General features: G+C 41.2%; 1 protein-coding gene across 16 annotated transcripts in view; it reads left to right on the top strand.

Moving 5' to 3' along the window:
* The first annotated feature begins 40 nt into the window (after window positions 1-40).
* USP37 (ubiquitin specific peptidase 37) overlaps window positions 41-14,667 on the top strand; it is a 51,355-nt gene continuing 36,728 nt past the window's right edge. For 9 of the 16 annotated variants that reach the window (XM_072985291.2, XM_078382875.1, XM_072985289.2 and 6 more), the window contains exons 1-9: window positions 370-505; window positions 2,044-2,102; window positions 2,381-2,530; window positions 2,685-2,902; window positions 4,138-4,306; window positions 4,572-4,672; window positions 12,462-12,643; window positions 13,702-13,773; window positions 14,333-14,430. In XM_072985291.2, the coding sequence (XP_072841392.2) occupies window positions 2,747-2,902; window positions 4,138-4,306; window positions 4,572-4,672; window positions 12,462-12,643; window positions 13,702-13,773; window positions 14,333-14,430 (778 nt within the window). In that variant the 5' untranslated portion in view covers window positions 370-505; window positions 2,044-2,102; window positions 2,381-2,530; window positions 2,685-2,746. Of the gene's footprint in view, window positions 131-252; window positions 506-2,043; window positions 2,103-2,380; window positions 2,531-2,684; window positions 2,903-4,137; window positions 4,307-4,571; window positions 4,673-12,461; window positions 12,644-13,701; window positions 13,774-14,332; window positions 14,431-14,667 lie in introns of those variants that run through there. The other 7 variants (XM_078382873.1, XM_072985287.2, XM_020792048.3 and 4 more) reach the window with 6 other exon arrangements.

Genomic DNA, 14,667 nt, shown 5'->3' with positions numbered 1-14,667 from the left:
CCGAAAGCTACCTACTACGCGTGCGCAGAGGTGCGTGTGTCGTCACCGGGCCACACGCACCAATACTAGTCGCAAACAAAATTCTCCGATTTCCCCCTACGGCGCAGAAAACGGCTAAGCAGCCGTCGCGGTAATGACGTAGGGATCTCCCCTTCGCTCTTTTCCTTCTCCCCTCCCCTTCCAGTTGTTTTTTTTCTAGTAGACTTCCCCCCTCCCAAAAGAACGTGCGCGTTTGCGTCACGGGGACGTTCGCGCGGCCGATCTGGTTCCCGCCATCTGCCCTTTTTCACGAAACTAAGAGGAGGCCGGGCCCGGGTTCCCTCAAGGAAGACTAGGCCGGGGCTCGGCTGGAGGGGCCACCCTACGGTAGAGGAGAAGGAGGCGGCGGCAGCGAGCGAGCGGGCGAGCGAGAGAGAGACGGAGCGGTTTGCCGGGAACGTGAAGGTCAAAACCCAAAAAGACGCCGCTTTCCTCCTCCTCCTCCTTGAATGGCGGGGCGGCGTCGGTGGGTCTGGGGGACTCAGGTTGGCGGGGAGGGAGAACAAGCGGCGGCTTTTTTTTCTGTCAGGAAGGAGTGCGGGAGGGTGGGCGAGCGCTCCCCGTCTTCGCCGAACCGAGGACGCCCAGGGCGAAGGAGAAGGGGGGGGGAAGCGCCGGGAGGGGGGGGCGGCCCTCGAAGTCCCCGCGGTTGTTTTGGAGCTGAAGAGGGATTGATCTTCTCCCCTGCCTTCCCCCCCCCCCACCCGCTAACTGCGGCCTGGGCCTGAAGTCGGACACTCTGTTCCTCAGCCCCAGCTTCCCTCATTCTTCCCGGCCATCTCAATCTTTCCCTCAGCCGCTGCTCTTTCCCCCCCTCTATCTCCCCCCTCCGGCCACGACCTGTTTCCCGCTGGGTTTTTTTGGGGGGGCCTCCCTCCCTCACCGAACGCCTCCAGGCTTATCAGCCTGTGAAGATATATATATATATACAGGCTTTGTGCTTATACTTTTCGTCAAAAACCCTGGCATGTCCAGGAGAGGACCGGCAACGCTGATGGAGCCTTAGGAAAAGATAAAACTTTCCAGCAGCCCAGTCTGTGCCCGCGGTTACGCCGCCGGCACAGAAAGCTGGCGGGGAAGAGAACCAGCATAGCAAAGGTGGCAATCCCAGCCTCTTTTCTCCTCCCTTTAAGCGCCTTTCCGCTTTTAAAAGCAAGTTCTTATTTCTTTCCATAAGACACCAATCCCCGTCTGGGTCTTATGATCCTAAAACAAAACTCCCTACAGAGTAAGCTGGATTGGGTGCTGGGACTTGCCCTCATTGTTTTTAATTTCTCTTCTGCTAGTCAGACGCTTGCTTATAGCTATATATGGAGAGCTTTCCATGCTTGATGTTTAGTGTCAAGTCTGTATACAATCGGGTTGGGTACTATACAGTATTTTCAAGCTGACTTTAGGGTCCCTGCTGGTTTTACAGTGTATTCAGAAATGAAACAGAATTGGGAGAATTGCTTTGATGATGAAAAGTAGGGGTGGTCACAAATCTTTATTAGGGCCTCTCTGCCCCTTTCAGTCCCAGATCCTTGCCTTTAATCTAGCCTGCAGCCTTGACTGTTATGCTTATAGGCATGCTGTTGGCACTAAACCATTCTCATGGTGGTGTAGAATTAATAGTGCTGTTTTATAGGAATACTGTAGTTCTGACTGAAAATTTCAGCCATCACTTGAGTTAGGATACACAAAATATGTTGGTGTATTTAAATGTTGGTATGCTTATTGAGTGCATAAGAAAAACCAGTCTCAACATCTGTGTGTTTCTTTGCTTAATGTTTTGTTTGGGACCTTAAGACAAGTTTTGTAGCTGAATTCTATGCAGAGTTAAACATCCATAAAGCAGCCTAAATGGTGAGCTTGGATACATGTATTTACATAGAAGCAATGAGAAACCTCTCATAGTCCAAGAAAAAAATGACTCCTCTGTTTAAGGATTTTGTCATGTTTCTAACTGTTCTGCCACACATACATATACCAATGCCACTTTTGGTATATTTTCTTATTTTACAGTGCAGTCCAGTATATAGTCAGAAGTAACTCCCATTGAATTCAATGAGATTTCTCACTAGGTAAGTGTGTAGAAAATTTCAGCTTTACTTTTTCTTTGAACAATAGCTTTCCCTCTTTGGGCTTGCATAGCACTTAGTTTTGGTTTTGTGTAGTTATATTTTTAGCCTGTTCAGAGTTCTTGAATTTTGTTAGAAAGAGGTTGGTGTTTGTGCAAATCCAATTAAATTCACCAATGGCTGCAATTTGATGATACATTTAAAATCATACTGGTTTCATTTTCTCACTCTGATAAAGTTTGTGATATCTGTACTGAACTATGTGCTTTGAATCTTTTTAGAGATAATTAACGTTGGGCAACTTTGACATCATGCAAGTGGTATTCCCTTTCCTCTCCTTCCCTCGCAGCCCCTCCTGCACACCCCAGATCTGTTCCAGAGACAAGTCCTCCAGCCCTCACAGCAGACTGTAGGACACACAACTTGGACAGGTAAACTGATTTACTAGCAATGTTTGTTCTGATAGCTATATATGCATTGATAGTTAAAACCCATTGAGCATATATTTTTGAAAGGTAGTTTAATTTAGTAATGACTGTTCCTCTTATATAGTTACTAATGGTATGATTTTCTTTTTTTTTAAAGAAAAAACAGGACGTGTGTTTAAAAAAAGACTTTATCGTTATTTTTATAACCTGTACGAAAACATGGCTCCAGTGAAGTTATGTGGATCTATTCGCATGCGTAGCATACAGACTGGGACTACAAAGTGGAAAGAGGGGACATTTGAAATTGTGGAGAAAGATAATAAAGTGACTCTTATGGTTCAGTATAATGCAGGAGGGATTCCAAAGATATTCCAGGTATTTCAGAATTTCAACTGGTTGGGTTTTTTTTTAAGTAACCAATGAATTGTGACTGAACTGCTGTCCTTTCTAAGATCATTTAGCTGTTATTTGAACTTTTCTCCAGGATGCATTATTCTGTTTTTTTCAGAACACTGATCTGATTATAATGTACTGTGGCATATGAAAGTGTATACTGCTCAATAGACTTGTCCAACAAGGAAGAAATTAAGAAAAGCTTTAGACCTTTGAAATGAAATACAAGTTTGTTGTAGCTAGATGCCACTCTGTATTCTCTCCCTAGAAAACCCTGGAAAGGGTTGTCAAAAGTCAGAATTGACTTGATGACACACTGTTAGTATTATTGTCTTATTAGCTGGCAATTCACAGGTCATAACTGGAATTCTTGGGGCATATGTTCCTAGTGACTTAGCACACAATCTAAAATCTCACCTAGGGCTTGTTAACTGCCAGCCAGAAACTCCTGGAAGTTATATTGTTTGTCTTCCATGTACGTAAGCAGCAGGATTTCAGCCATAGTTTTAATGCAGATACATATTTTATGTGCAAAGCTACAATCTTCAGCACACTTACCTGAGTGTGAGTCATAGTGAACACAGTTAACAGATATCATTTGTAGCTTAACTTGTACAAAATTATTTTGCATACTGTATCTGTCTCTGTTAGTACTCTGTTTACCTTTACACACTATATATATGGGCAGTCTAGTGTAATTGTTTAAAAAGAAATCCAGATTTATTGCTATTCTGTTTCTTTGACAGATAGTTATGTCGGATAACTGGAGTTAATTAGTTTGGAAGTTTTCCAAAGACTGAAATTAATTTTCTTCCAATCTGTGGTCCATTCTATAATACAATAATTTCTTAATGGTGTGCTTCCTTCATGCAAGTGCAGCAAAAATGGAAAAGCACGAGCCAGATTACTGAATAGCATCTGATGTACTGGAGTGGGATAACATGTCTAGAATGAAGGATAAGGAACCAATCTTGTATTACCACAGCAAAATACCTGTTACTTGCTTGCGTCTTCTTTTTTGCTTGCTACCTGAAGTTTTGCTCAGTGTAGTGAGGCTAATGTCACATTACATGTACAAAACTGAATAGGCATAGTTTGCAGTCTGTAGGGGGTATATTTAGGTGCTTTCCTTAAAATTACTGGTTAGCAAAAATAATTGTATGGTTACACCATTTGCTTAAATTATGTACCATATGTTTATGATCTTTTTTATTTAGCTAAATCATAATATCAAAAATGTGGCTGTGCGACCAAGTAAAGGGAAGCTGTGTTGTTTGATGGTAACGCTGAAGGATTCTAGTTTCCTGACTGTGGACAAAATACCATCTAAAGATGCAGATGATATGAAGTTGTATCTGGAGACTGTTCAAAATGGGGCTCATACAGGTTGGTAAAAAAAAACACTGTTAGCTTTATTACCTGTAGATTGGAAAGTGGAAATAACTTAAACCTGGCATAAGTGTTTGTAGGGAAGTATATGACTTTTTGTAAGCAAAATAAGTACAGTATAGGTTATTTATTTTCAATAAGGCTTGCTATTGCAGGTGAAAGAGTACAAAATTAAAGTAAAAACATTTTTTCTCTACACCTGGGTATAGAAATAAAAACACAGAAAAGTAATATTGTCTTTGCTGGTATGTATTTGTTTCAGCTGTGAAATCCTCTCAGGGATCTGGAAGTTTTGGAGGTGTTCTGGGCAATCGATCTACACAGAAGGACTCTAACAGGCAATTCACATACACTGAAAACCAGGTAGTTCAATTAGTTTCCTCTAATTTGTTACCCATTTTTCTGTCTTTATTATATACATACAATAAACCGCTGTGTAACAACAATTAGGAATGTTATAATTATGCATTCTTAAGTAGCTTGAGTAAGTAGAAGGAATAGTGGTATGTTAAGCACCCAGAGGACAATATTATATATGTATGCCAAATGAACATTACTTGTTTTATAGGTCAGTTGTGGGAATGTTTGATCTTTTGACCGCATTACTTATTTCAAATTGGGCAGAGAGTAATTCCCAAAATGAATGTTTGTATACATGCACGTGTAGCTCAGTAAACTGGAGAACCTAGCAGCAGAGCTAGAGGCTGGGAATTTGAATTCTCATAGTGCCCCTTAGGAGAGAGGCTGGCCCCTGAATGTGTGTGGCTGATGGGTTTATGTGCTGTGCCATCTGTGCAACCTTGACCAAGTTGCATGGTTCTAGAACACTATCAGAATGAGGAGCTGTAACTTCTGAGTACTTTGTGTCTCGGAAATTCCAAAAGGGTTGCTATAAGTGGGAATCAGCATGTTGGCACATAATTGCTAATTCGTGTTTTCACCTCTTTCTCTCTGATGGCAATAATGAAATGGAACAGAAGGGAGACTTCTGTTACTTATTCTTGCAGACAGACAATTATCAGCATGGGAAATTTTTCCTTATTTTTCTTCAGAAGCAATAGCATTTTTCTTGGAAAAGGTTCCTCTGGAAATGGTTGAACAGATAGCAGAATTGGATTCCACTAGCATCAGAATAATGAGATGTCACAGCACCAACAAATAATTGTTGATTTCAGATCTTTTGTCACTATAATCTCTCGGTGCTAAATAAAGGCAAGTAAATTAATGGGGCATTCGTTACAAGAGTGGTGAAGAGTCTGACTCCATCCATGTTTTTTTTTTCCAATGAGGCAAGGAAAGCAGTAGTTAAAAGACCTGAACTAAAAGCCCCTTTCATTCACAGAAGGAAGGAAATCACAGGGATTTACCTCTGGTTTTTTTTTTTCTGTTTCCAGCTTTTCTAGCTAGAAATGTGACAAGTAAAAATGAAAATGTAAAGACAGGAGACATCATTTAAAGGCTGCTTCTTCGATCCCTGCAAATGCAGGGTGGAAGAAGCCATTGCCCTACCTGCACTGTCTCTAAAGGTGCCTAAGGTGCTCTTAAAGATAGACCTCTCAAGGCTCAAGTAGAGGATATCTCCTAGTCACAGTCAACATGTTCAAACATAGGCAGATGAAAGGACTTTTTGATGAGGAAGGATTTGCAGAATCATGGATTCTCTTAAGCTTTTTTTTTTTAAGCTGGTGGTTTCTGTTTCTGGCCAGAGTGCTTATGTTAATGTTTATATTCTCTTAGAGAACTTCACAGCTTTGTTTCACTCAGCCTGTTCATCATCCACAGATGCAAGGTAGCGGTTAGATCTGATCCGTTATTCACGCCAAGGGTCATCTCTGTTCTCTATAGAACACATGAATGGTTCTTTGAGTCCTTTTGTGCACTAGTGCTGCAAAGAAGACGCAGGAGTGCTCTATCTGTGCATAAGAGAATGCTCATTTTTTGAAATTTAGTCATTGTAATTTATCTGTTGCAGGCAGGAAGTACCTAGTTCGCTATGACAGTATAGTTTGGTAATACTTACCTATCAGTCTTCATGCTTTCCAATCTCAGAAGATATCTTGGTTAATTGAATGTGGGGATTATCCATTTTAGAAGGCTTTGGCGCAAATGCTTCACCAGTGGACATTGGCAAAGTTGCTATCTCGGTGTTGGTGTTTACTTCTGTTATTACAAAATAGGTACCCATTATGGAAAGGGAGTAATGGGAAGGGCAACAAGTACAATGGTGCCCCGCTTGACGACAATAATCCGTTCCAGCAAAATCGCTGTACAGTGGTGCCTGGCTTAACAATGTTAATTGGTTCCCCAAAAAACATCATCATAGGCATCCTTCAGTCTCGAGAGACTATGGTAACATGCTCTGAATCGAGGAGTGTCCTCTCCAGAGCATGAAGCCCGGGTAAGGTAATATGGAGGATAGGCTGTTACCCAAGCAGCAGATCCCCCCTCTCCACATTGCTGAAATGGTCCAATGGAAAGGCAAGAGCCAATACGACTGGTTCCAGCAACGTCGCAGGAGTTGGCAGAACGACATGAGCTGCCTTCGGGACTCCAGCTCCGGATTTTGCCTCGAGGTTAACTCCTGAAGCCTTTTCCATTGGTGGATATAGCCACAAGGCAGTGGAGGTTTGAAATTGGAGTTTTCCTTCTCCTAGATGGGCTGCCTTCCATGGCTGACGAGCCCCACCTACACGGCCTGCTCTTTAATAGTGCAAAAGTATGATCTGATCCTTAAAACTTTCCTAACTCCCCGGCTTATGCAAATCTAATTGGCTTTCCTATTTACCATATTAAGGCCAGATACAAAATTTGAGAATTACGGGCGCCGTTAGGCGCGCGGTCCTGGGACATGCTCTTTTACAGCAGGAAGTCCCACCCCTAGGCCCCACCCCCAGGCCATGTGGTCAGGAGACAAAAGGAAAGCCCAGGAAAAAAAAACTCAGCATGGCATCCATGCAAACAGACCTGGCCTTCGCCCTCAGCCCAGCTTCCTAGGGAAAAGAGTCCAGGGTCCTGGGACATGCTCTTTTACAGCAGGAAGTCCCCAAAAAACATCGCTATGGGAAAACATCGCTAAGCGAAACACCATTTCCCATAGGAATGCATTGAAAACCGGATAATCCGTTCCAATGGGAACGGATTACCGTCCTTAAGCAAAAATCGCCATAGGAAACATCGCTAAGCGAAACGCGGTTCCCCCATTGGAATGCATTGAATAGGTTTCAGTCATTTCAGTGGTTTTGACAGGTCCATTTTCGCTATTTTAAGTGTGTCTTAAAATGTTCAAAAACTGTTTAAAATGCTTGGAATTGCTAGTGCACCCTGTAAAACCTTTGCAAACTTAATTTGGCTTTGTTCTGAGTCTTCGTTAATTTTCAAACCTACAGTTCAATGCATTCCAATGGGGGGGGGGGAAATTCACCAGAAATTAACGAAGACTCAGAACAAAGCCAAATTAAGTTTGCAAAGGTTTTACAGGGTGCACTAACGATTCCAAGCATTTTAAACAGTTTTTGAACATTTTAAGACACTTTAAAAATAACGAAAATAGACATCGCTAAGCGAAACAGGGGACCTAAACTGTCACCGCTAAGCGAAGCAAGGTCCCAAAAATCACTGCGAAATTTCCCCATTGGAAACATCGCTAAACAGAGCGCAAGATCGCTCCAAAAACTTCATCACTAAGCGAATACATCGTTAAACGAGGCAATCGCTAAGCGAGGCATCACTGTACAGCGAAATCATCGTCAAGTGAAAAAAAACCAATTGAAATGCATTGAAAACCGGTCAATGCGTTCCAATGGGGGAAATACCTGATTGTGCAGCGAAGATCCTCCATAGAGCAGCCATTTTGCGATGCCGTAAAGCGAAGAATCGGTCCTGAAAACAGCAGGGAGCCATTTTGCGACCCGCCGATCAGCTGTTTCTAATCGTCGTCTAGCGAAGAAACGGTTCCCGAAGCAGGGAACTATTCATTGTCAAGCGAAAAAACCATATAAACATTGTTTTGTGATAGCAAAAAACCCATCATAAAGCGATTTTGTCGTCAAGCGGGGTAACCGTCTAGTGAAGCACCACTGTATTATAATGAGCATTATAATCTTTTACAAGAGTATTAATTCCACTTATTAGCTGTGTCATTTCTGTACCACATTTTTTCCTTTACAGGAATTCATGTCGGTTCACAGTAACTAAAACACAAAAAGAAATACATTAAAAACACATTAAATTATCCAGTTAAAAGCAGTGAAGCATAGAATACTATAAAAATACACCCCTGAACTATTTTAAACCCCTTTAGAAACACATTTTAAAATACGATATTAGGACTCACAGAAGAGTCCAACTTAAATGCCCACCATAGTTTAAAAGCCCTGTCTAAAAAAGAAATATCTTTCTTGTTGCTGGAAGTGCAAGAGGGAAAGGCCAGCTTATCCTGAGGGAGGGCATTTCACAACCTGAGAAGTAGCCATAGAGAAACTCTTTTTCACATTGTCATCAAATGTTCCTATGAGAATGGCAGGACTGAGAGAATGGCCTCCCCGGAAGATCTTGAGAGCTAAGGCGGTTCATATGGACAGCTGTCAAATATCCTGGGCCCAAGCTTTATAGTTCATAACCAGCAATTTGAACTGGGACCAGAAATGGATCAGCAGCAATGCTTCCTTTAATGAGCCCTGGTCAGTAGTTAAAGAAAGAATTTTTTCCCCCTGAAATGGATAGCTGGAGTAGTTACTTATATAGTCACACATACAGAATCCTATCTCATCACCCAAGTACAATCTCAGAACTTTCTTCTGATAAATTTTGGAGTAAGAGTTCACAGTCCCTCCCTTTAAAGTGTGCAAATTTACCTTTCTGTAAAATTTGTTCCATATTACAGCTGATACTATTGTAAGGAAGACCGAGCAATAGATGCGAGACCTGGGAGTAAGCCACCCCCTCCATTGTCTAAAGCTGAAGGGCTTGACACTATTTACACCCTGTTGTCCACAATGGTGCAGAGCAAGGGCAGGAGATTTGAAAGGGGACAGAGTGGGAATGTGATGACAGGAGGAGATCCTCCAGTTACAGAGGGTTTTCTGATGACAGAGGAAGAAGAAAGGGGACATGGTGTGTGTGTGTGTGTGGGGAAGAGATAAATAAGAGGAAGATGAGGGGGGGAAATGGGGAAAAAGGAGGAATGGAAGGAAGAAGATATCCTAATTGGCTGGGGATTGCTATATCTAGAGGACCCCGGGGTGCATGAGGTAGTATGAATGAAACTGCTGTTAGACGAGAGAGACAATAGAAGTATAAACCTATCCAGTAAGGAGAATGTGAGAGTGGGGAACCTAGATGCGAATGTGAGGGAATTGAAATTCAAGTAGACAGGACAGACCCACTAGAATGGACTGTGTATGTTTACCCAAAAGGGAAAGGTCCTTGGAAGAGAGAGAGGCGAGTCCAGATCCAGTTACCCCAGTGTCGACACCTACCAAGGGGGAATGGGCTCTATACCCATGTTGTGGGACTATTTGTGCCAGTTGGAGCAAACCCCTTCGGAATCCCACTGATCAAAAGAGGTTTGGAATATCCCTGCATTAAGGACTGGTTTCGTATTCCAGAGTTGAAAGTTTATTGGCCTGAAAGGTCTCAAGTTGAAGGTTGTGTTGGACCTACAGTGGTTACCTTTCACACCACAGCTGAAGTTGAATAAACCGTTATTGCAAAATACCTTGTCTTCGGTCTTATAAGAGCCAACAAGTGAGGAACTGTTTCAGGTTAAGCAAGAACTCAGTTACACCTACATCCTGCCTTTTTTTTTTTTAAGGAGCTTGCAGGAAGAAAGATAAGTGAGTATGTGATCATACAAATAACTATAAATTACAGATAAGCAAGCTGGTATTTTTCATTGTCTGTGCGTAGTAATACTGTATATGAGAAATCGGAATGCCTGTCGATTCGTGTGCAGTAAACATCGGAAGAAAAAGCTGCATAGAACACCAAACAACATACCCATTCACACTCCTGCGTCTAAGACTTAGTAGTTTACAAAAATAGAGTCTTAGTGAAAAAGGGCTCTCTTATGCTTTTGTAGTAACTTTAGAAAAAGAGGGCCAGGTATGCTGAGGGCCCAAAACACAGCAAAATTTCCACACCCATCTCTAGTAAAGGTAAAGGTTCCCCTTGATATTTAGTCCAGTCATGTCCAACTTTAGGGGGCTGTGCTCATCGCTGTTTCCAAACCATAGGGCCAGTGTTTGTCTGAAGACAGTTTCCGTGGTCACGTGGCCAGCGTGATTAGACATGGAATGCCATTACCTTCCCACCAAGGTGGTACCTATTTATCTACTCACATTTTTATATGCTTTCGAACTGCTAGGTTGACAGGAGCTGGGACAAGTGACAGAAGCTCACTCTGTCGTGTGGATTCGATCTTATGACTGCTGGTCTTACCTTGCAGCACAGAGGCTTCTGCGGTTTAACCCGCAGAGCCACCACGTCCCTTCCCCCCATGTCTAGAGGCTCATAATCTGCCTTTTGCCCAAGTACAGAGACCACAAAAAGACTTGTCTGGGCTTCCCCAGAGTCTGTCCTCACATTATACTCTAAGACGTCTCATCTTGCAGAGGCAAAACACTCCATCAGAGGATTTCTGCGCCTCTCTACTTGTTCTGCAGTGAAGGTTTAGTGTCAGGACATATCCAAGGAGTAGTCACACTTCCCCCAGTGATTACTTAAATCTTCCTCTAGACCAGTGATTTCCAATCTTGAGTAACCCAAGTCTTCTTAGGCTGCTGTTCCCAGAAGCCTTCATCACTAGCTGTGCTGCCAGAATTTCTGGAAGTTGTAGTGCAAGAACATCTAGTGACCCAAGGTTGGGAGCCACTTTTCTGGACTTACTTAGGAGTATTTTTGCTCTTATACATCTGTTTGCAGGATGTCTTCCTACTCTAAGGGAGAACAGAACATTAGACTTATGTGTGTATTCTTCTCTCTGAAATATGGCTATTACCCATTTCAGAAAAGTTCCCCTCCTTCCCTTGATATTCTCCATTCCTGAGTACCAGGAAAGAGAAATTTGTTTTGTTTTTAGACTAGAATGCTGCTCTGTACTAGTTATGGATAATTCTTCATCTGGTGTCTGTCTCTTAACTCAGAAGGGACTTCCACATCCTCCATCATTAGAAACGGACGAGAGCCCTATTGTGAAAAACTGCCTATGAGGACATTTATCGAAGTGGCTAATGCAATATGTTGGCTGTCATTTACACAGTCTGCTGCACAATGAGGGGAGCACTGGACAGCTGATAAATAGTACAGTAACTGCCTGTGTAATAGCCTTTAAGTGATTATGTAAAAAAGCAATATTCTGGCTAGGAAATTCAACTTAAGTCCTACCCCCCATGATTGATAGGTGATGTAACCAATCACAGACTGTCCTGTCTCCAAGGAGATGGAACATTGATGGTAACTCAAATGTTCTGTTTCAGGCCACTAAGTGTATATTGTGTCTAGTGCTAGAGCACTTGTAGTTTATTCCAGCAGATAAAGTCTTCAGTGAGACTCACTGGGGCTAAATCTAAACATTGTATTAGGACTTGTATCTTAATAGGATTTGGACAGTGATATTCCCCCTGGGTGTCCCACAAAACCTGGGTTTGGTTTTTGTTTTTGAATTTACAATATAGCCATTTAATAAACAAGCTGCAGATGAAGAGAGGGACAGTCAGCAGTTTCCCTGTAGTAACACAACTATTTTTTATGTTTTAATGTTCTCTTTTGTTTAAAAATAGTAATTATGTTTTTTCCTCTGCACTACACTGAAATTGTGATAGCTTGATACATAGTAGTTATATCTAGCCAGGAATGTAGTAGCCTGTGATGGGAGTGCACAGTTTTTGTAACAGGTTCACATCCCATTTGGGATCCTATGTGCAAACCAGTGGCTTCAGAGAGGCCTGTGATTATGGCATATTGCTGCTGCAATCTTATCAGTTGTGTATAGGTTCCACTGGAAAGCATTGATTTCAAACAGATGTATCTACATTTAGTCTTTGTTGAGTTACCAGCTTCTCAGAGGACCTGATCTTGATTTTCTGAGATAAATCTATAATGTGGAACATATTGTGTTGTGTTGAGTTCAATGTTTCCTCTTTCATTTTTGTAGACTTCTTCCAAAAGAGGGATTGTTGAAAATAAAGATGAAATTCAACTTCGTAAGGTGCTGGGTAGCCCAGGAAGAGCATCAGTTAAGAATCCTTCAGTAACAGGAATGTCTGGCAATAGAGTTAACATTTCGGTTACTCCTACTACTTCAACACCTCACAGAACAGGGTTGTTGGAAAATCGGTATGAAAACAAACTTCTGAGGCGTTGCAGCCTTTATAGTATGCATTATAGTATAGTATGCATTATAGTATGAATGGCTTTGAGAATTGTATTAATACATTGCTTTTCCAGATCATTGTGGCTTGTTCTTAGGTATGAGTGAACTCTCTAGAAATGTCCTCATAGTCTTTCACATTGAATTAGCTGGAAAGGAATGAAACCTTTTTACCTTTTACAATATGGTTTTCTAAAGCAGGAGTGTTTAGATCGTAAGTTCCCAAACTGGGGCTTGCGGCCCCAGTTTGGGGGTCACAAAGTGTTTTTTTTGGGGGGGGGGTCACCTTAATTATATTTAGCTAAAATTACATATTGAGCCATCTGAATCGTTCACTCTTTTGAGTATGCAGTGAAGGGAGAGGGGACCTGGGCAGGGAGATGCTTCTTGGCCCCTTCAGAGTCTTAGAGGAGGAGGGCAAGAAGGTGAGGGAAGAGAACCAGAGTTTGAGGTCCATAGGGGAGGTGTTTATTTGGACTTGAGGGTGAGGAGCTCTTCACTAATGGGGCTTTTTTGGCGGGGGAGACATGAAGGGAGGGTCATTTCCTCACCCCCCAAAAATAAATTAAAGTCAAAGTGTATTGACATTTTTTCCTTCTCAGTTTTATCTGGTCAAGGCAAATAATTATGTTATTTGTTGTTGTTTAGTCATTCAGTTGTGTCCGACTCTTCGTGACCCCATGGACCAGAGCATGCCAGGCCCTCCTGTCTTCCACTGCCTCCCGGAGTGGAAGTGTTATTACATTATGTGTACATTATGTGTTTTTACATTAATATTAATATATTAAGCTAAAATCATATTTTGAAAAAATTATTTTAATGTGTTTTCTTTATTCTAATGTGTTTTCCTTACGCTAAGTAACCCACAGGTTACTTAGCCATTATAAAAAGGGGACGTAACTCAAAAAATGTTGGAAAACACTGGTTTAGAGATGATGCCTGGGCATGCTACTTTAAGCATTAAAATATTTGCCCCGTTGGTTTTCTCATTAACTTAAGATACTCTTTTCCCCTTATAAAACAGTGAAAGGAGAAAAAGGACACCACCTGCTTTGGAGATGAATGAAGATTATCCTAAAGAGAATGATTCATCAACGTATGCTTCTGATGGTTCTTCACTTAAATATTTCTAGTTTTAGTGTGTGTTGCTTGTTCTCCCCATTTGCAAAGTGAAATTTGTATAACAAAAAATTCTAAATTTTGTTTTGAAACAACATAATGTGTAGCTTTTGCAAAAATCCAGTGTTAATGCACTCAATAACTGAAAGCATTCAGGAATATAAAAGGTTTATATATATATATATATATATATATATATATATATATAGAGAGAGAGAGAGAGAGAGAGAGAGAGAGAGAGAGAGAGAGAGAGAGAGAGAGAGAGAGAATGAATCTGTGTACTTTTTGGTCAGCTTGTTATTAGAACCTAAGTGTTGCACTTTTTGATTATAACTAAATAAGTGACTTTAATGTGATGAATTTGGATTCAAGCAGAAGGCTTATTGTAGTTTTAAGAGATTTATAGCTATGTTTTTTTTCAAGTAGGTATAATGTATATTTAAGGGATCTGTGATGGTAGCAAAAATGCCTGATGCCATAGTGTATTATATTATTTAACATATAAAGTAAGACAAGTTTCATACATTTATTTGCAGCAATAATAAAGCTGTGACTGATCCAGGTCGTAAATTTTTACATAACAGCAGAGAAAAACAGCTGAATTTGAAACAGAATGAGGAAAACAGAACATCAGGTAAGGAGAATAATGCTGTTTTTGACAATCACATCCAGTGAATAGCTAGTCAGACTGAAACAGAACAGTTTTGTTAGTATTCTGAAAATTTACCTTCTAAGATTCTTATGCTTCATTGAAATATTTGGGCTTGAGAGAGAGGGGCTCTTCCCACTCAAATTAAAAAGGAAACATTATAACAGCAAACATTTAAATGGGAGCCGTAAAGATCAGACTTAGGAAACCGCTAAAGAAATA

This window comes from Pogona vitticeps, chromosome 1 (genome assembly GCF_051106095.1).
Source record: "Pogona vitticeps strain Pit_001003342236 chromosome 1, PviZW2.1, whole genome shotgun sequence".
Lineage (NCBI taxonomy): Eukaryota > Metazoa > Chordata > Lepidosauria > Squamata > Agamidae > Pogona > Pogona vitticeps.
This window is presented reverse-complemented; position numbering and strand designations above follow the sequence as displayed.